This window comes from Protopterus annectens, chromosome 6.part0, assembly GCF_019279795.1.
Source record: "Protopterus annectens isolate FY-2018-M chromosome 6.part0, PAN1.0, whole genome shotgun sequence".
NCBI lineage: Eukaryota > Metazoa > Chordata > Ceratodontiformes > Protopteridae > Protopterus > Protopterus annectens.
The window spans coordinates 313,720,909-313,742,967 of NC_056737.1; the positions used below are offsets into that span (position 1 = coordinate 313,720,909).

The 22,059-nt window shown below is 41.6% G+C and overlaps 1 protein-coding gene across 2 annotated transcripts in view; it reads left to right on the plus strand.

The window, feature by feature from the left end:
* The window catches only part of LOC122804287 (retinol dehydrogenase 12-like), a 747,835-nt gene that overhangs the window by 150,367 nt on the left and 575,409 nt on the right, over positions 1 to 22,059 (plus strand). For both annotated transcript variants that reach the window (XM_044074067.1, XM_044074066.1), the window contains exon 3: positions 383 to 538. In XM_044074067.1, coding sequence (XP_043930002.1) covers positions 383 to 538 — 156 coding nt within the window. The remainder of the gene's footprint in view (positions 1 to 382; positions 539 to 22,059) is intronic.

The window sequence follows — 22,059 nt, forward strand, 5'->3', positions numbered from 1 at the left end:
CTGTTTGAGGGGGAGCTTGATGGTTGGCAGGCATGAGACTAAAAACCTCTAGAAAAAAATATTTTTACGCATTTTCATCAGGACTGCAGTTCAGGAAATTTCCCTGATGTCCTGGCAATATTACTTGTAGACAGTATGAGTACCGCATTCGGTCTGTCCTGAAAGTAGACCACACCTAGTTGGGACTAGCCCAGTTAACAAAAGTAGATCAGTAAGTGTTTTGCAAAAATGTGTAATGTTCCCAGTGTTAAGATACTAAGAAACGAGGTTTTAATTTTATGGTACTGTTTTTGTGTCTTCCATTCTATAGGAATATTTTTGATGGAGAAAGAGTCTGATAACACCCTGTTTTACTTCTGTTCATATTTGTGTTTATTCCTAGGTGCTCGAATTATTATAGCATGCAGGGATGTAATTAAAGGGGAAATTGCTGCCCAGGAGGTCATTGCAGAAACTGGAAATAAACAAGTTATTGTCAGAAAATTAGACCTTGCTGATTCCAGTTCAGTTAAGCAGTTTGCAGAAAAGATCTTAAAAGGTAAAAACTGTCACTTTTTTGTTTAGTTGGGAGTTAATTCTGCCATTTTCTTTTGTTGAGGTTGGGGGGGGTGAGAGTACCTACTTACATATTTGTGGATAATTTATGCATAAGACATGTACACACTCACCTGCACAAGCATGTTTATGTATGCAAATGCAATAATTTTGCCTGTGTGTGTGTGTGTGTGTGTGTGTGTGTGTGTGTGTGTGTGTGTGTGTATACATGTACTGTTGTTTTTGTCTTCCAGCATATTACGGAACTGTATAGAATGATAGTATTCTGGAGTACTTTACTAGACAGAGTGATGCACGTTAGAAAGAAAGAAACCTAAAAAGGAGTACTAGATGGGACAATGCAGTTAATGGAAGCTAAAAGATGAAGAGATTCTCATTGCTTGGACTGAACCAAATCTTATGTTGATCATAGAGAAAATGGGGAAATTCAGTATTTTATATATTATATCAGTAGTCTAACCAATGTAGAAGAAATTGTAGATAATTGTATTGACCATTCTTGTCCTGTCCCTTGAAAACTGTGAAGTAGTCTCCAGATGAAGTTATGGTGAGGAACCATTGTAAATAGTCCTGTTGAAGTCTACAGATGTTTTAAGTCATTGAAGAAACTAGACTGCTCCAAAGTAAAAAATTATTCCAGGTATTAAAAATTTTCGTTTATTTAAAATGCTTTTCCAAAATATGTTCAAACGTTTTATGTAAAGCACCCATAACATTCTTGGTGAAGTGTAGAAATTAATTTAAAAGTATTTGTAACATGCTGCATGCTTACCATATAGTGTGTGTGTGTGTGTATATGTATATATATATATATATATATATATATATATATATATATATGTGTGTGTATATATATATATATATATATATACATACACACACACATATATATATATATATATATATATATATATATACACATGTGTATGTGTATCTATATATGTATATTATGTACATATGCTTATACTTTGTGCGAGTCTTTTCTCTCTCTCTGTACATATGTGTATATATATATATATATATATATATATATATATATATATATATATGTATATATATTGTGTTGAGCTGATGGAAGGAGTACTTTGAGGGGTTGATGAATGAAGAGAATGAGAGGGAGAGAAGGTTGGATGATGTGCGGATAGTGAATCATGAAGTGCAATGGATTAGCAAGGAGGAAGTAAGGATAGCTATGAAGAAGATGAATAATGGAAAGGCTGTTGGTCCAGATGACATACCTGTGGAAGCATGGAGGTGTTTAGGTGAAATGGCAGTGGAGTTTTTAACTAGATTGTTTAATGAAATCTTGGAAAGTGAGAGGATGCTTGAGGAATGGAGAAAGTGTTTTTGTACCGATTTTTAAGAATAAGGGTGATGTGCAGAGCTGTAGTAACTACAGAGGGATTAAATTGATCAGTCCCAGCATGAAGTTATGGGAAAGAGTAGTGGAAGCTAGGTTAAGAAGGGACATGATGATTAGTGATCAACAGTATGGTTTCATGCTGGGAAAGTGCACTACAGATGCGATGTTTGCTCTGAGAGTGTTGATGGAGAAGTACAGAGAAGGTCAGAAGGAGTTGCATTGTGTTTTTGTAGACTTAGAGAAAGCATATGACAGGGTGCCTAGAGAGGAGTTGTGGTATTGTATGGGGAAGTACAAGTATGTAAGGGTGGTACAGGATATGTACGAGGGTAGTGTGACAGCGGTGAGGTCTGCGGTGGGAGTGATTGATGCGTTTAAGGTGGAGGTGGGATTACATCAAGGATCAGCTCTGGGCCCTTTCTTATTTGCAATGGTGATGGACAGGTTGACAGACGAGATCAGACGGGAGTCCCCGTGGACTATGATGTTTGCAGATGACATTGTGATCTGTAGTGAGAGTAGGGAACAGGTGGAGGAGTCCCTGGAGAGATGGAGGTATGGTCTGGAGAGAAGAGGAATGAAGGTCAGCAGGATTAAGACAGAATATATGTGTGTGAATGAGAGGGAGGATAGAGGAATGGTGAGGATGGAAGGAGTAGAGGTGGCGAAGGTGGATGAGTTTTTTTTTTGTCTTTATTAGTAGTACTGTTAGGGAAAAGGTTTTTAGTTACGTAATGTATATGGTGGGTGCTGGGGTAGGGTTAGGATTAACACATGAGAAAGGTGGTGCAGGAGGATGAAGCCCTCCTGTCTACCTTACTTATGTGTGCTAACCCTAATACTAACCTTAACCCACCACTTTGTTACTAAAATCCATTTCGCTAACAGTGCCACTATTCAGGTGATGCTTGATTTAAGTTTTGTAACTGAAGGAGAAGTTGACAGTGTTTTGTGACTCATTCATTAGTATGTCACACATATGTACTGTCACTCATTTATGTTGTTGATTAATGATTTATATATATATATATATATATATATATATATATATATATATATATATATATATATATATATATGGTTCCCCTTCACAAAGTCGAACGGCCACAATCTCGAAAGTCATATGGTCGAGACCATATGCTTGAAATTGTGGAAGCTCGACTCTGAATGGGGAATGGCATACAGCGCAGAACGTGAGATTTCCCTTTCTACGCTGTAGTGCGATCCCGGAGTTGGAATAAATAAAGTAGTGGGGGTGTGAGGGGTGCAGGGGGGCAAGCCCCCCCTGTAGAAACACTTTGTTTTGTGATGTGTTTTAGTTTTTAGCTCCCTTTCATGAAGTTGAGCTTTAGAAACTCGAGCATATAGCTTCAGCCATATGCATTTTGAGTTTCTGAACGTTCGACTTTGTAAAGGGGAACCATATATATAAAATTTGTTTATACTTATTTCTGCACTACATGTTTAAATGTATATTCTTTGTTAAAAAGAAAACAGAGGTAAATCAGAAAGGTTGAGTCAGGTCTGGTGTCCCACCTGTGAGCCAGAGGGTAACAGAACTGACAAGAAACAGAGTACAAAAGAGTAGTTTAGATAAAATCATTTTAGCTAGCAGATTAAGGAAACTCTTTCTCTCGGATGCTCTCCCTGTGGGAGGAATAAAGATGCCTTGTTGAAGTTTCAGGTAGTTTATTCAGTTAAGCAGGAAGGTGGATGAGTGTTTTTAATAAGAAACATTTTTATTTAGTTACTTATGACATAGGAAATTATATATTTATATAAATAAAAATACACCATCCAATGTTGTCTACTCCTTCTGTATTTAGCCTGTTGGACTTTGGATCTGACATTGGCTGATTCTGAAACCTTTCAGGTTGACTTGACTCCTCCTCCCTTATCCATAACTCCCTGCTGCTCTATTAATTCCCCAGATTTAGTTTGCTGCCATCCATGGTCTGCAGCTTGGTCCTTGGCTTCGCCTTTTTTCGTGTTTTTCTCAAGTATTATTGTTAGGAGTGGTGAGATTTCTATTTCCCTTGGCCCCTTTTATTATAATGCTGGGTTTGTGTCTTTTTATAGGTAGTTATGTAGTGTGTGTGGCAGTTTATCACTAAGATAGGTAGGTCGACCCTTTCTCTCTTCCCCTTACCACCCATTTTCCCCATGATAGACTTTAGTTATTAGTATGTATGTTTGTTTTTTTGGAACATGGACAAGTGGTTTAAGAAATGCATCTATTTTGGGCACAAACTGCCCTCTCATGATGCTAACCCTAAGTATGTGTATTGCTTGGGCCAGGAACACTTGGACTTCAGGTGTTCTATTTACGAGAACTTTGGCTCTCAGGCTATACTTGTTAGTCCTAAGGCTTCTCCCATGGATCCCAAGACCGGGGTCTGAGAAGCCTTAGGAGCACGATTCCAGGCACACCAATCTGGTGTGCAAGTGGTTGTCCTTTTCTTCTACCTTGGGGATGGCTCCTTTGGGTTCTGCACATCGGAAGGTCCCTCAGCTTTCAGTCTCCCTGGTTCCTTGGTGCCGGCTTTCGCACCGATGTCAAAAACTTCAAAGAAGGCCTCACCAGTTCTGAGTATTTTGTCCTTTTCTGGTTAAAACTGCACCTTCGAGTAGGGTAGTTTCTTTCTTTTCCCCTGGGTACTCCTCCTTACTCACCGGAGTCCTCCACTTCTCCACATCGGTTTTGGGAATCTCTGGCTCGGATCTGACATGCAGGGTCATTTTTGCACCAAAACCGAAGCCACATCCTGAGTGGCTTTGTCTGCCTGATTGTCCAGGTCAGTGAGCAGTATCAAGCAGCTGATGGGGTCTTATTTTGCAGGCACAGATGTAATTAGGCCTCACCTCCTCGGGTCCAACACAGATTCTGGGACCCTTGGCTCTGTCCTTTGGATTTCTTCCCTCAGCTTTCTTGAATCTGAGGTCTTCAGAGCCAGTGGAGTGTCCACCCTCTGGACTGGATCTGGCAGCTTGGCATGCTTTAGATCCATCATGTTCCTTGGTGGTGCCAACCTTGACTAGTTTGGGGCCAATAGCTCCTCTGAGCCATGGTGGCATGACTGGAGTTTCAGGGATGGGATTGACGGTATCGGTCTGTGGTTCATCACTCCCCCCAAAGCCTTGGCTTTTGCTCCGCTCAGATCTCAACATCAGGTTGGGGTGCGGTGCCTTTGAGTTGACGACTGTCTTCAGTACCCTTCAGGTTGTGGAACCCTCGGATCCAGGAGGCCTACTTTGACCTTGGCCTTTAATGTTGTGGAAAGGATATTCTCGGTCAGAGAGAAGGGTTGGATCTCTCCAGCAAGCACCCCATCCCATTTCCATCTTTGCCACTGGCCAGTTATCAGGCTGCTCCCAGACAGCCTGTGTCAGCAGAACTTCAGTCATATACTTCATAATGGAGGCCCCCTTGGAGGGGTTACCCCACCCTTCCCCTTCTCTTGCTTTGTTGGAGTGAGAGACTTTTGGGGAAGAAAATGTCCAAGAGGAAGCACTTAGATTCTCTGAAAGAATCCCTCACCAAAGATACGGACCTCAAGGAAGGAGAGGATTCCCCCAAGTCCCCACATGATGACTCCTCTTTTGATGATTTGCTGGAGCTGCTTCGCCAGTGTGGGGGCTGGACCACCGAAGCCCCCTTTCCAGAGGAGTAATTCTTCCTAGAAGCCTTTAGCATAGGCCAATCCACGCCCCCTACAGATGAAGTCCTAGATTTGCTAACTCGGAGGGCATGGAAGGAGTGCAACACTGTAGAACCAATACGTGAGAAACCAAACAAAGATCTTGCACCCCTCCCCAGGACTGGCCTTAATTGAGCCAAGGGTCCAACTGTCATTACCATTGTGGTGGCAGAAGCCACCAAAAAGGAGATTTCTGAAGAGAGCTCCTTGCCCCCCCCCCCCCAAAAAAAAAAGAGTCTTGGGAACTGGATCCATTAGGGAAGCGATCCTATTCCTCATCCACCTTTTCTTAGAGGTGGTTTAATTATTTATCTCGTATGACAAGGCTTCAGTGAGATCTGATCTCCAGTGTGTCAAGTACCCTCAAGACACAGCAGTCTCTGGATACCCAACAAAAATTTGGTGGCTCTCGTCCACCCTAACTTCCATCACCAGCGTTTTAAGAGTCATCTTGAATGTGGCTGATGGAGTGTCCAGAGAAGCAGGCTCCAGAATTGTACTAAGGCATCACACCTGGATGCAATTTTGCAACTTCACAGAGTGCTTTTAAGTGTCTTTTATTAATGCCCCTTTTAATGGGTTCTTCTTGTTAAGACCCAAGGTTAAAGACATGTTGACGAGGAGAGAACAAGACGGGAAGACGCTGTCTTGTGTTGGAGTCCACTTTTCACCCCCCCACCGCGCGTTCCTTCTCTGGAAATCAGAAAGGTGTTAAGCATTTCTTCAGTAAGTCGTGTTTTTCTTCCTAGGACACCCTCTTGAGGGTTCTCCTGATGGTGGGGAGAATTATAATGGACGCTGCCCCAGGGGCAGAGGTGGTCCGCAGAATCAGGGCTTCTGTGGGGCTTTTGGCAGTCTCTTTCAGCAGTCCTGAAGGGTTGCCCGACTACTTGCCTCTGGAAGCAGTCAGGGGTCATTTACCTCTCCACCCCAAAGCTTGGGAGGCCCTCAACTTAGATGTCTGGGTGTTGAGAGGCATATCCAGAGGATATATTATCGCTTTTATAGAAATTCCCAAAGGTCTCCCAAAGCATATCCCAGATGTTCACCCCATCAAAGACTTCCTGTAGCAGCAGAGGTCGCAAGCTGCTGGCAAACACAGTCATCCAAGAGGTCCCACCATACCAGAGAGGATCCAGGGTTTATTCCAGATTCTTTTTAGTACCAGTGAAGACAAAGGACCTGCTTATCTGAGAATTGAACAAGCAGAACCAGTCCATCAGAAGGACCAAGTTCCAGATGCCCATGATGCAGTCCATTTCACCTTTTCTGAGGAAGGATGATTGGATGTGCTTGATAGACCTCAAGGACACCTACTATTACATAAAGATTAACAGATGTTCTTGGAGATCCCTTTGCTTCTGACTAGGGGCCAATCATTTTCAGTTCAGGGTCGTGCCATTGGGTCTCCACCACAGCTCCCTCCGGGTGTTTACCAAGAGCATGGTGATGTTCGCAGCATGACTCTGCAGGGGTTTCAGGTTTTTCATACCTGGACGATTGGTTCTTCACTGCCCCCATGAAGGATTTGTTAATACTGGCAGGGACTCCTTGCTCCAGCTATGTGAAAAATTAAGTGTCACAGTCAATTATCCCAAATTGAGCCTTCAGGCTGTACAAGTCTTAGAGTTCATAAGATGTCATTTGGACACAGTCCATCAGACCACCAAGCTCCCATGCTCCAGAGTTCTCAATCTTTGAGCTCAGGCCTTGTCAGTGTTTGCAATTCCCAAACCTCCAGCTCATGCACTTCTAAAGCTTTGATGCCATATGGCAACGTTGATAGAGCTAGTTTCGCTGGCCAGGTATCCTATGTGGGTTCTGCATTGGACAGTGAGTGTACAATAGTCACTCCGTACTCATCCTTTGGATTTCTGAATAGGGCTGACAAAGAGTGTGTCACAGGCAGATTCAGTGGTGGTTGCAGTCTCTGTTAGTACTACAGGGAAGATTTTGTATTTCCTTCTTCTTCAGCGACAGTCACTACAGATGCCTCCCTTCTGCGGTAGGGGAGTGCATTTTGAATGGAGGTATATTCAAGGGTCCTGGTCTTACACTCATTCACATCAGTGTTCTGGAGATGAGAGCTGGCCTAGAGTTCTGGCCCTAGAGTTGCAGGCTTTTCAGGATCTTCTCCCCAGGGTGTAATTGGTAGTCTGGTACCTCAACAAACAGGGGAGGATGAGGCTGTGGACAATCTGCTCTCAACGTTTTCTTGTGACAACTCGTATTCCAAGGAAGTCCAACATATACTGGTCAACAGTCTCAGCAGGAGCATTGTGTTACCCCGCAAGTGGTTCCTAAATCCAATGGTGACATATTGGATTTTTCGGCACTGGGGTCCTCTGTGTCCCTATTCAGCAGCAAGGGCAACAGCTATTATGCCCATGTTCCCACAGGCAGCCAGGAACGCTTTGATGTTTGCTTGTCCCCACTCTCCTTTATGCTTATCCCCAGTCTCTCTCATAGTGAAGTTTCTTCAGAAAGCAGCCTGTTGCTGAGCTTCGGTGATCCGTATCCTCTCCTTTTGGCCTTGCCATGTATGGTTTCCTTTCCTATGGCCTCTTCTGAAACACCCCACTGGGGTGTTGGATCCCATTTCGAGTCTTCTGTCACATTCAGCTGCTGCTGGATTCACCAAATTTTCAGTCCCTCAAGCTGACTGCATGGTTTCTCCAGTTTCCTTGATGGACAGGAATCCCAATCTTTCAAAAGCGGTGGTTCATATATTGTCATCTTCTCAGAAAGAATCCACTAGGAAAGTCTACACCAGTAAACGGAAGAGGATTTTTTTTTATGGACGGAGGCTGAGGGACTTGATCCCTTCTCCGTCCTCTTTGAGTCTGTTTTGGATTTTCTAGCTGAGCTGTTCGTGTCAGGCCCCAGCTTTTCAAATATCAAGGTTCAGTTAGTGGCCATTTCAGACTTTCATATTGGCAGAGATATGTGCTTAGCTTTTCTCAAGATTTCCAATGCCTTTTTGAAAGGTGCTTTTCTTCATCCTGCGATGCAGGAACCGGTGGCTCCCTGGGATCTGCCCTTTGTTCTTCAGGTCTTGACTGGATCCCCCTTTTGAACCTTCAGCCTCCTCTGATCTATTTTGTCTTGGAAAATGTTTTTTGGTGGCATTTATCGTAGCCAGCAGGGTTTCAAAATTGCAAGCACTTGATTCTTCTCCACCTTATTTTGTTTTTCGTAAGGATGGAGTCTCTTTGTACAAATTCTATCGGAAAATAATCTTCACGGTTCTATTCATCCTCCTGTGTTGTTTTTCAATTTTTCTAGTAAAGGCGAATACCTTCTGCATTGTTTGGATATGCATAGGCAACTATGGTTTTATTCTGACATTACCAAATCCTTCAGAAAATCTAGTCACTTGTTTTGTTTCCTTTTCAAAAGCCAGGCTGGGCTCAACTGTGTTTAATGTAACTTGAGTATCTATGGATAATATCTGTGCTGCTGCTACTTGGTTGGTCTATCATACCTTTGTGTCAACATTATAAGCTGGACATTCAATCCAGGTCCAGGGCTTCTTTTGGTTCTTCTATGTTGCGAAATATCCTTCCTTAGTTCCACCGTAGGAATTGTCATGGCTGGGGACTATGTCCCACAGGTTGAGTACAGATGAAGTGGACAACATCAGATACCAGAGTTATGTACTCAACATAACAATAGATCTGTGTTGTCCATCTCTGTCTGGTTTAACCTTCCTGCCCCCCAATCTTGTTGATTTTTGTGAGTGTCTCCTTTGTAATGGCTGGACAACAGGGACCCATCTTTGGCTTGCCTAGAGTCTCACTTTTTACATGAATGTTTTCCTTGTATTTATGCAGGAATTGGGGATTTATTTCGATATGTTGTATCATTATGCGAATACTCGGGGGGGGGGGGCAAACATCATCTGAGGAGTTGATGGAGGAGCAGGGAGTTATGAGTAAGGGAGGCAGAGCCAAGTCAAGCTCAAAGGCTTTAGAACCGACTGGTGCTGGATCCATTGTCCCAGCGGTTGATCCAGACAGAGACAGACAACATAGATCTATCATTCTGGTGAGTCGATAACTTTCGTATACTAACATATATTTTCAGTTGCAAACATGATACATCACATATAATCTACTATACAGTTATTGTCATTGGAACATTGCACAGATCATTCTGTTTCTGCCTTCCCTTAAACCTCATTCCTCCTCCAAAACATTTTCTACATGCACTGTTCTACAGTTCCCATTTTTGTATGTAATTTGCTCCTACTCTTTTCTAAAGATTCCACTTCCAACTGTTTTATCTCTGTTACTGTATTCACTACTTATAGTACGGCTGGTTTAGACTTTGATTTCCATTTTCTAATAATTGCATTTTTTGCAGCCACCAAAATTAAACTCAGCAAGGCCTTACCATTTCTAAGCAGTTCTGATTCTGTATCACAGTTAAAAAAAATAATTTCTTTGCTTTACCAATTTGCTTACTCAATATGTCAGAGTAGTCTGCAGGTAACTTTTGAAGTCTGCCATTTCATTACACACCAAGATGTCCCTAGTTTCCTATTTCTTCCCCATCACACCTCCAAGATTTGAAATTACCTGAGGAAAACATTGTGGAGGCAGCTTGGAGTATAAAAATACCTATGCAAACACTTCCAAGCAAAATTCCTAAATCCTTCTAGACTTTGTTGCATATTTGGGAGCCATACATATACCTTCCCATTGTTTCTGTGTGAATTGCATATCCAGTCTCTCTTCCCCAATCCTTTCTAACCTACTCTGATTGTTTTGTATAGTTGTCATGCAATATTTTATTTGACCTGCTAATTATCCCTTTTTTAACAGCAGCTTCTATTCTAGATTTTACTAAAAATTCTTCCAGTCCTGGTGTTTTACTTAGGACCCCCATTCCTTTCTCTTTGCCCATATTCTAATATCAATCCTTGATAGGGAAGGCAATCTCTAGCCTCCAGTCCAAATGTATTCTTGGCCTGTTCCCATTCTGTTACCCTTTCCTCTCTAATTATTTGCTCCCAATACCTTGGGTCCTTTGCCAATTTTGTCCAGTAAATTCTGGCCTCATTTTGCCTATTCTCTGTACCCCTAAATGCAGGCATCCATATCAGAAGAATCTCCTTTCTCCATTCCTGTGCTGGTTTAGTTCTTAGAATACATTTTGATACTTTATATATATATATATATATATATATATATATATATATATATATATATATATACTATTTTGTATTGTTATTGTTATCCTCCTTAAGGATCTGCATCCAATATCCCAGTCTCCTTATTTCTTGAGTATCTCCCTGTTTCATCATCCCTTTCTGCTTTGAATTGTAGCTTTGTGCTTATGCTGTGTATGAGCCTCAGCAGTGAGGGACAATTGTTCTTGTTCTAATTAGCGATAAGTTATCGAAAAACATTTGCATTTTTGGATTATTTAAACACAAGAAAAAAGATATTTACTGCTCCATATTTACCTGACTCTTGAAGATGAAATTTTTGGTAATGCAGGAAAACGTGGGTAACTGACTCCTCCCCTACCCACAGTTCCCCTATTCTGCCTAAATTATCTCAGCTCTTGTTTGCCACCTGAATAAACCAGATTTGTGGACAAAGAGTGTCATCATTCATCACGATAAGTGAGGATTTTTTTCTTCCCCTTTCAGAAAATTTTGGTAGTTTTTGTAAGATTAGTGGTAGTGTTAGGGTATTAGTAGACGTTTAAGATAGAGTGGTATGTTTTTCTAATAGTTACTTATGTACGTGTGTTTATATGGCTGGGTATAGTTAATATTTAGTTAAATCATTTTATAGTTATTCTGATGTCAGCAGGCTCTCCAAAGTGTTCATCCTGTGGGCATAAAATACCACCTTAAGACCCACACTGACAGTGTGTCTATTGCTTGGGGCCTTTCCACTTGCAGGATCCATGCTCCATTTGTGTTGCATTCAGCACCAAAGCCCTTCAGGGAAGAAGAGAGAAATTGATATTGAAAGGCCTTCTTCTTTGGAAGACAGGGTCCAAAATGTTTTTGGACCCAAAGGCATCCGTCTCTTAGAAGAAAAGAGATAAGGAACGGGAGAGATCTAAGGAAAGAGAAGAAAAGGATAGAGGTAAGGTCAAAGAAAAATCCTAAAGACAAGAGACCTGAGAATCGACAGGAGAAGGCTAAGAAAACGTCTTCTGACTCTACAAATATTTTGGGTCTGGCACAGTCTCAAGACAGTCTGATCTGTGATCTGACAATTGCTAGGATCTAGACTCCCTCACCAAAGACATCTTTTACTCTGATGCCTACAAATCCCAGGTTCATGCTCCAATATTACAAATACTTTTGAGGCCTGCCTTGCTAGCCTTATCCGCTAGGTCTGGTCGATCTCCTGGGTGCCTTATGGAATTCGATGCCAACCGAATGATGAGAAAGTTTTTGAGGATACAGGTTCAGCTGAAGAAATGGTGAGGATCAGCCTCTTCTACCCCATCTGCTCAGCTTTCTTCATCATCTCCATTCCTGGAGTTGGTGTACATCAGATCCAGTCTTCCCTTGGCACCAGCTTTGGAGACTTCGGTTTTGACATCTTTCCTTAATCACTCGACTCTGATGCACTTGGATTGAGTAGAGTCCTGGAGTAGGAGCATCTGTCTCGGAACTCCAATGGTAGAGTGAACTCTGAGAATTTGAGATCCATCCCTGCTGCTTGGGGCTTTGGCATTGGACAGATTGGTTCTGAAGTCCTCCTTGGTGCCTTCAGCCCTTGGATTCGAGAGAGCTTCTGACTCTACTAACATAGGTGGCTGTTTAATTCCATTGGCTGAGTTGGCTGTCAAAGCTTTAGGGAAGGCCTTGGCCAGACCAAGATGACTGGTACACATTCAAAGTTTGAATCCATCCAGAACTCCCCCTGAAGACTGTGCCTGCCTCCTCATGTTCTAGTAGACAGGGACAGACAGATCCGTTGAGACTACTTGGCACTCAAGTTCCATGTTTGATTCCGATGTGTACCCTTCAGGAGTCCCAAGGCACAATCCCCCAGAAGAGGACTTGTAAAAGGAAGCGTATTGATTTCTCTCATGAGTCTGCTGCTGTTGACACTGACTTAGATGAGGGAGACGTTTTCCCAAGGCTTCCCCAGAAGATGTCTCCTTTGGAGACATCCTCGAATTGATGAAATGGGGGGGGCACCAAAACTCCTTATTCTGATGAGTCTGTGTTTCTCAAAGCCTTTGGGTCCAGCCCTTCAATGTCTGTGTTTCTCAAAGCCTTTGGGTCCAGCCCTTCAATGTCCTGGGTAGTCCCCCCTCCAGACGCCTTGGTTGACATTATTGCTCAGCAAGCCTGAAAGGAACTTGATGTGGCAGAGCCCATTCCAAAGGAACCAGACAGAATTTTAGTTGCCCCTAAAGAAAGGACATTTTGGGATAAGGGTTCCCTGTAGATGCTATGGTGCTAGCAGCAGCCACTACAAAGGAACTGTCCAAAAAGAATTCCCCTGTCTTTTCTCCTAACAGGGAGTCTAGGACATTGGACAGATTGGGGAAACAGATATATACTTCAGCCACCTTTTCTCTTCATGCAACGAACCACATGGCTGACTTGACACACTGCCATAGAGATTTGGTAAAGGAATCCTGGCAGGTAACTTGCCAGCAGATATCTAAAAAAAACTTTTGGATTTCCGGTTGTCTGCCTTAGTCATCATTGAATGTTGCCGTGAAACTGCTATCCCATGCAGCAGATGATGCAGCCTGAGCAGCTGATACAAGTATTATCCAACAAGCTAAAACACCAGCAACTAAAATTAACAGACTGTGTGCCAACACAAAAAAATAGTAGAAAGTCCAAAACAGCATACAGTCCAAAACACAGTGGGGTATAAACAATGATTTATGAATGTAATTGGTACAGGTATTATGATGCATGCGTCATGCCTGGATGCGTTTCTGTGACTTTGTGGAACATTTTAAAATGTCCTTCATAAACTCCCCCCTATGGTGGCTCCACTTTATTTGGACCCAGAGTCGGGGATACACTTACCAGAAGTAAACAGTATGTTAAGACCTTGTCTGCCATTGGAATCTGTTTTTGAACTTGTCAGAGATCCTTCTCTGGGAATCGGGGGAAAATGTGGTTCAAAAAATTCCAAGGTTTTCACTAGGACACTTCTGGGGATAGGCCTCCCAGAGGCAGAGGTGGCGGCAGTTCTACAGTACGTCACCTGGGAGGCAGAGTTTGTCCTCAAAATCAAGGTTTCTGTTGGCCATTCACAGAGAAACCTTATCAGTGTACCCAAACACTTGCCCAACTGCTGCACTCTTGAGGCAGTTGGGGTACACTTTTCCTTGTGTGCTAAGGATCATTACCAGAGGTTATACATTTCCTTTTTTGGAAACTCCAAAAATGAAACAAATGATCTGATGATGTCAGTTTTCATTCCGTCCTTAACCTGTGAGTTTGATTACGATCTTCAGAACTGACTCAGCCACTACAATAGCTCTTGGAAAGCAAAAATCCCAAGCTCATCCCTAACCCACAATGCACCTATCCTAATTACCTCAGATCTTATTCGCCACTTTGCAAGTCAGACATGGTGCCATTTTCTCTCAAGCCAGATAAGTGATTTATTTCTTTTTCATTCCATCATAAGCCTTAATTTTCCTCATTCCTGTATTAAAAAAACCTACCCTTTCATATGTTAGTACTCTCTGATACTATTGCTAGTATCTCCCTTTCTAAACCTATCTTTCCATTTCTTCTACACTTTCGTGTAGCTCTTGTATGTCATCGTTGACATCTCTTTCTCTGTCTACTCTACACTTTGTGTAGCCTTAAAATATCATAGTTGATATTTCCCTTTAAAAAAAAAAATGTTTTACTATTTTTCTATTTCTACTAAACCTGTTGAGCACATATGTGTCTGTGTGTATTATCGCTTCTACAATGGCAGATAAAATAAAAATGCCCGGCAAGCTTTAAGTGCTGTGAGAAATGGGATCACAAAATTCCCTACTCACATTCTCTATGTGTATATTGTTTGGGGCCCCTCCATCTTTAGGAGGACTGCTCCATTTGCCACTCTTTCAGCCATCATGCTGTTGTAGAGAGAAGGAACAAACTAGGACTACTCTCCTCTTTCAGGAAGGCCATATCGGGAACTTCTTTACCTAAAGAAAAACAAAAAGTTAAATATGATGTTTCTAGTCCTGCCACTTTTAATGTCTCAGAGAAGTTCTTTGACTCAGACTTCCCCATCTGTTCTGAGCTCGAAGAAGGCAAGAGTTTCGGTTCATTTGTCTCCTTCAGATCCAAGAATTAAATTGTCCAAGCCTTCACCTCTAATGGAATTGTTGGAACCAACGAGTACTACCAGTCAGTCTTCAGATTCAACCTTATCTTTGGTTCTGATGCATCAAAAAAAATACATGTTTTTGTGCTAACTTCTTCTAAACTGACAACTCAAATTAAAGATCCATTTTCCACTACTTTTTTCATACCTAGGACTCAATATTCGCCTACAGTTGACCCATTTCCAGACTTCTTCTTTCTTGGAAAAAAACAAATCTCTGTCATGTCCACCCATTCATCTAGAAGTCTTTCTGAAGATAATGTGGAGAGATTGGTGAGGCAAATTCTCTGGGCACAAGGTGTGACGTGGACCACCTTGGTTTCTACCCCCACAGGTCAGAGACTTCGGTCTTCAACTACCCTTACATTAATTCTTCCTCTAACTTTGCTGGAGGCTTCAGAGACCATGGTTTTGAGCTGTCCAGTACCAACTACATTGGATCTGAAGACATCCTTGCCTCCCGATTGGACGATTGCTCTGAGTTCTTTGGTTCAGTTAGAACCAGAGACCTCGTGAAGCCATATCTGTCCTGTCAGTTGCGAGGGGCTGGAGTCGACTCCTCTTTTTTTGGCACTATCTCTGCACCTCTGGGCTTTGGCACAGATCCGCTCAGCTCCAGCTTCTGCCTTCAGAGGGATCTCCTCGGGGAAGGGAGGCACCATGGCTCAGAGGTCTGCCATCTCAAATCTGGGATCCTTTCCTTCTCTGGGGAGATCTGCTTTCGAGGCTATGGAGAGAGCCATGTCTGCTTCCCTCAGTCGGTTCCTTCCCTCTTAGAACAGCCAACTCTGTCACATTTTCTTTCAGAACCTCAACCATTACCTCCACTGAGACAGCAAGTACCAAAGCCTCAGATTTCCCAGCAGGGTGCCCCCTCTTCTTTCAATACTTCCCTAGAACACCCCACTGAAGAGGTCCCTAGGAAAAAGTGCAAGAGGAAGCACTTGGATTCTCTGGAAGAATCTATCACAAAAGACACTGATTTTGATGAGGGCAAAGGACCACCAAGGTCACCTCCTCATGATTTATTTAGAGACATTCTAGAAATCCTTAAGCAGAGAGGTTATTGGAAGTTCACCAATCCTTCATCTGAGGAATCAGTGTACCTGCAGGCCTTTGGTATCTGTTCATTTACTTCCTGAGTAACTCCATCCACTGATGAACTCATTGAGTTGATCTCTCTGTGGGCATGGAAGGCCCTTGATTCCATTGAGCCAACCTCCCGGAGACTGGACAAAGTTATCACTGCCCCCACCCAAGGATAAGCCATTCTGGACAAAAGGTTTACCTGTGATTGCCATAGCGGCAGCCACAAAAAAGGAACTAGCAGAGGAAAGTTCCTCTGTCCATCCTCCCAACAGGGAGTCTCGGATGAAGGATAGATTTGGGAAGCAAGTTTATGCATCAGTGAATTTTGCCTTATGGTTCTTAACTACCTGGCACATTTCACCAGACTACAGAACAATATGATTTAAAGAACTTTCAGATACCCTCTCAGGAGTCGTTTCTGAAGAGGTTTGGGAGCTTGTCCCCTCTCAAGTGGCCACCTTAAATTCAATTTCTAATTCTTCCATGATGCTTATTTTGCATGCAGCCGAAGCAACGACCAGATCCACGGGTTCAGGTGTTGCCGTAAGGAGGCATGCTTGGATGTGCTTGTGTGATTTTCTGGAGCCCTTTAAGTCTTCATTTGTGAATGCTCCTTTTGATAGCACTTCATTGTTTGGCTCTAAAGTTAGACACATTGACGAGATGTGTGGAAAAATAGGAAAACCCTTTCTGCTGTGGGTGCATAGTTTTCCACTCCGCAAAGATCCTTCTCAAAGAATCAACACAGTGGTGGAAAAATGTGGTTCAGGAAATCCCAAGGGCCTTCTCAGAACATACGTGGTAGTGGTTCCCCAAGGGGCAGAGGGGGATCTCTAATGGGAGATGTCACCCTCGCAGCAGCGGGAGCTCACAAAACTAAGGGTACAGAGATTCTTTCTTTGGTAAACCCTTTCAGCGCTCCTGAAGGGAGGCCTGACTGTCCTCCTCTTGAGACAGTCGGAGGGGGGTTGTTGTTCTGCATCAGAGAGCCTGGCTACAGATAACCTCTGATACATGGGTGCAGAGGATAACATCCAGAGGTTGTTACACCATTTTCCCTTCCTCCATTCACTTACAAAAAAAATCCCAGATGTTCCACCTATTCAAAGGGAACAAGCAGCACTACAAATACAAAAGCTGCTAGAAAAAGAGTCATCCAGGGGGTCCCACCAGAGCAGAAAGAATACGGGATTTACTCAAGGTTCTTTTTAGTGCCAAAAAAGACAAGGGACTGGAGACAATTTTTTGGATTTCAGCAATGTAAATAAATCAGTTTGGTGAACCAAATACCAGATGGTCACGGTTTAGTCCGTTCTTCCTTTTTTTAACAGGGTGACTGGATGTGCTCGATTGAACTTCAGGATGTGTACCACCACATAAAGCTGCACAGACAATCCAGAAGGTTCTTGCGCTTCTGGCTAGAAGCCAGTCACTACTAATTCAGAGTATTGTGCTTTGTCCTCACCACAGCCTCCAGGGTGTTCAAGTGCATGGCAGTGGTAGCAGCTCACTTGAGATTGCAAGGATTCTGGGTGTTTCCATATTTGGATGACTGGCTGATTACCTCCATGACGAGACATCGACTGCGAGAGGCAAGAGAAAAAGTTCTCCAAACCTGCTCTTTCCTGGGCATAGCCATAAATTACAAAAAATCTCTCCTAGAATCAACACAAGCACTGGATTTCACAGAGTATTCTTTAAACACAGACTGCAGTTGCCTCCCTTCCCCAACAAACACTGGAGAAAATCTGATTTCAAGTCAGGATAATAATCAACAGTAACAAAGTACCAGCAAGATTAGTTCTTCAGGTGCTGGGGTCCATGGCAGCATCAATAACTCTTGTTCCCTTGGCCAGATTTCACATGAGAATTTTACAATGGGTGCTTGCAACACAATGGTCCATTCTTTAACAACCAGTGAAAGTGCCAATTATAATTACCAGTGTCTGCAAACGAGATCTTGCATGCTGGATTAATCTGATCAAATTTTGCGGGGTTGTCTTTTCATTCCCCACTCAGCTCAAGGCCACAGTGACTACAGATGCTTTCCAGTTAGGGTAGGTGGCATTGTCTGGGGAGGACATTTCAAGGCACTTGGTCCTCAGTAGAGGCCAGTTTGCACATCGGCATCCTAGAGATGAGAACAGTGCTTTTAGCATTGCAAGCTTTCCAAGATGCTGTTCCCTCAGGGACAGTTACAGTTCAAATGGACAACATGTCAATAGTTTGGTACATCAACAAACAAGGAGGAACCAGATCCTACTCATTGTGTTGAGAAGCTCTCAATGTGTGGCACTGGGCGATCTCATCCAACCTTTTCATTAGCAAGGCACATTTTGGGGAAGTTCGGTGTAATAACAGGCGAATGGTCCCTCAGTCAGAAAGTGTCGGAAAGGATATTTCCAAAGATGGGGTCAGCCATGCTGAGATCTGTTTGTCTCTCTCATAAACAGCAAGTACAGCAACTTTTTTGCCCTGATCCCCTCCCAAATGGGGAGTTAGAGGAAGCTCTTCTTCACAATTGGCCCCCCGGTCTCATATATGCCTTTCCACCAGTTCCATTAATTCCCAAGTTCCTACAGAAAGCAGTCAGATTGAAGAGAACAGTTATCTTCATTGCACCTTATTGGCCTCAACGGTTTGTTTTGCTTCCTTTGGCCTCGCCTAATTTGACAGCCTTGGATTCTGGATCCAACTCCAGATCTCCTGTCTCATCTGACAGGCATGGTTCATCTGGAGATTCCAGATCTCAAGCTGACATCTTGCTTTCTCCAATTTCGTTAGTAGCCAGACAACCTATGCTTTCTTTGATACATACTGTTATCTTCTCATAAACCTTCTATACAAAAGCTTTACTCTAGTAAATGGAAGAGATTTGCATATTGGACGCTCCAGAATGTTAGTGAACCTTTTTCGGCTCCATTTCACAACATTCTACACTTTTTAGCTGCACTTTTCAATGCAGAGCTTCGGCTTCCTACCTTCATAGAAATAATGGTAACTGTGCTCTATTTTTTTAGATCTCTCAAAATGCCTTTGATATGGTCTCACACAGCAAACTTCTACATGTCCCCTCTGAAGTTAACATGTCCCATTCTACCCTTGCCTGGTTCCAGGATTACCTTAACTGGCGTCAGCAAGCTGTACTTTGGCAACAAACACTATCACCCCTCCTACACGTAACATTAGGGGTCCCGCAAGGATCAGTCTTAGGCCCATTACTCTTCTCCATCTTCACTAATAACCTACACACCTCAACCCCATAAGCATCACTCATTCAGTATGCAGATGACTCAACAGTCATCTGTGCTGCTAATACCATAGAATAAAATAAATAAAACAACAATCCTTCCAAGCAGTAGAAACATGGCTAACCACTTCACAGTTAACTCTAAACCCCCCCCAAAAACAAACTTATGTTATTCCAGCCAACCAAATCTAAAACAGCTCTGTGCTCTTTTAACATAACGTCATTAGAGAGTACATGCATTTCACCCTCACCTCATACCAAACTCTTAGGAGTTGAAATTGACTGCAATATGAGATTTGTTCCCTACATATCCCAAACAATAAAAAATAACATAAAAACTTGGAAAGTTATACAGGAACAAGCAATACATTACAAATGACACCAAAGCCAAAATTGCCCAAACTCACTTATTGTCTACACTACTATATGCATCTCCCATACTCACCAACCTAAGAAAATCTGAATTAGTGAAGCTAGAAACCTGCTACATTAAAATTGTTAGATACGCCAACAACTCCCCATCGAGATCTCACCATTGTATCTCCCTTAAAAAGCTCAGTTGGTTTGAACTCCCACATCTCTTGCTCTATAACCAGCTAATCATGGCCCATAAGTTTTTCTACCAAAGTGAAAAAATACCCTCACTCCAAAATATGCTTCTACCTCACTCCAGTGCCAGAACTTTATGCTCCACCAACAAACCACTTATTAAACTCAATACAGACAAAAACTTAGCTGGAGAATCCCTATTTGCTAACTATGTAGGCAAAGTGTGGAACTCGCTACCTTATGAAATAACATCTTTGCCAACCCTGTTTCAGTTTAAATCAAACTTAAAAACTCACTTACAAAACAAATGGCTATATCCTTGTAATAACCCAGACTAAATCACTTCTCTCTTAAGGTTGCTAGTGACTAGTCCTATAGTTTTTCCTAATCTCACTTCTACAAACCAAAAAAAAATGTGACTATCTTCTTTATCTATCCTCCCGTTTCTATACAGATGCCTAACTGTGTAAACACTTGCTTGTATTACTGTGTGTAAATGATTTATCATATACAACTGTAGGTAATTAGTTTTCACTTCTCTTGTTCAAATATGTTTTCTCTGTATAAATGCCATTTTTTCTTGTATATATGCCTTTCTGTATAAATGTATATATTTCTGTTTTGTCATGTGGAGCTTTTCACCCCAGGCCTCTGCTGAAAATGGACGTGTCCAGTCGGACTATCCCGGTAAACAAATGTAAAATAAATAAACAAATAAATTTGCAGCTATATCTAATTTTCACATTGGCTTTCAAGGTTTCTAAGTTGCTTCTCACAAGCTTTGTAAAGCTTTTTTGAGGGGTACTCTTCTTTTAAAGCCTCCTTATAAAGATCCTACTCCTCGTTGAGACCTGAGTTTAGTGTTGCAATCAATCAGTCGATCTCCCTTTGAACCATCTAATGAGTGTGCTGTTAAGTCCCTGACTTGGAAAATAATTTTCTTAGTGCCAGAAACTTATACAAAGGAGCAAAGAAAATGAAAACCTAAGAACCAAAAATAAAGAATGGCAAGCCACGGATGCAGTGTTTAGCACTTTGTCCTTTAATAAATATTAGAATTTTTAAGAACCAAATAAAAGCAGTTCAAACAAATCATTTAAAAGTAGTATGTTTAAAATCATGATAGACTTCTACTAATCACATTTAAGCAAATGTTCATGAATGAATACAGCCACATGTACTTGTTCATCCAATAAAATCCAGAATTGCTCATAACTAAAAATATTTTTTCTGTAAAGCCAGCAGTAAACATATGTACATTAAAACTTTTAACTAAATAAATAAATATGTAATATATTTTGAAGAAAACTGGAAAAATACCTAAAAATATTAAGGAAGTGTGTGTGTGTGTGTGTGTGTGTGTGTGTGTGTGTGTGTGTGTGTGTGTATACACACACACACACACACACACACACACATATAAAGAATACAAAAAGGATTATTATAATTTCTTTGCCAATAAATAAGAAATACTTTAAATTGATATATTCATCGAGACCCATTCTTCTTTCTGCTCTGAGCCAAATGTGCCATTCAGCTTCCTTACATTCTAAAATAACATTAAAATTCCCTCTTGGATAACTATTATCGACATGGTGTAAAAAAAAGAACTGGAATTTTCTAAAATCCTCATACACACATGAATGCTTAGCTAAAGCATTATTTTGAGCCTTCTTTCGAATAGCTAATGTATGTTCACATATTGTCTTTGCTAACCTTCTAACAGTTTTCACAACATAGAAACTTGGGCATGTGGAACTGCATACTACGTATACTACACCACAAGAATTACAATTATATCTAACTTGTGCATCAATAGACTTGTCAACTGCCACAGTAGAAATATTGGAAGTATTACTAATAAAATGGCAATATTTACACATTTGAAAGTCCCAAGCTGAGTCTTGTCATGAGTCATTATTATTCTTTCTTTTCAATATAGTCTTAATGTAAGCTGATTTTCTATAAGTAAAGATTTTTGTTCTAGTACTTCTTCCATTTCATTGTTACCTAAAATAATTTTATAATTGGCCTCCATAATTGTTCTTATAATTCTTCTTAATAAACTGCTGTCAGTGGAAATAGGTAAAAAAATGCAAAATTGTATGCTATGTCTAGTGTGTCTTCATCTGATTTTATATTATATAGTGAAGTGAGGTAATGTGTGATCTTAGTATAGGTTTAGCTTTAGTTAGCCTGAGCATTTTAACTTCTTGT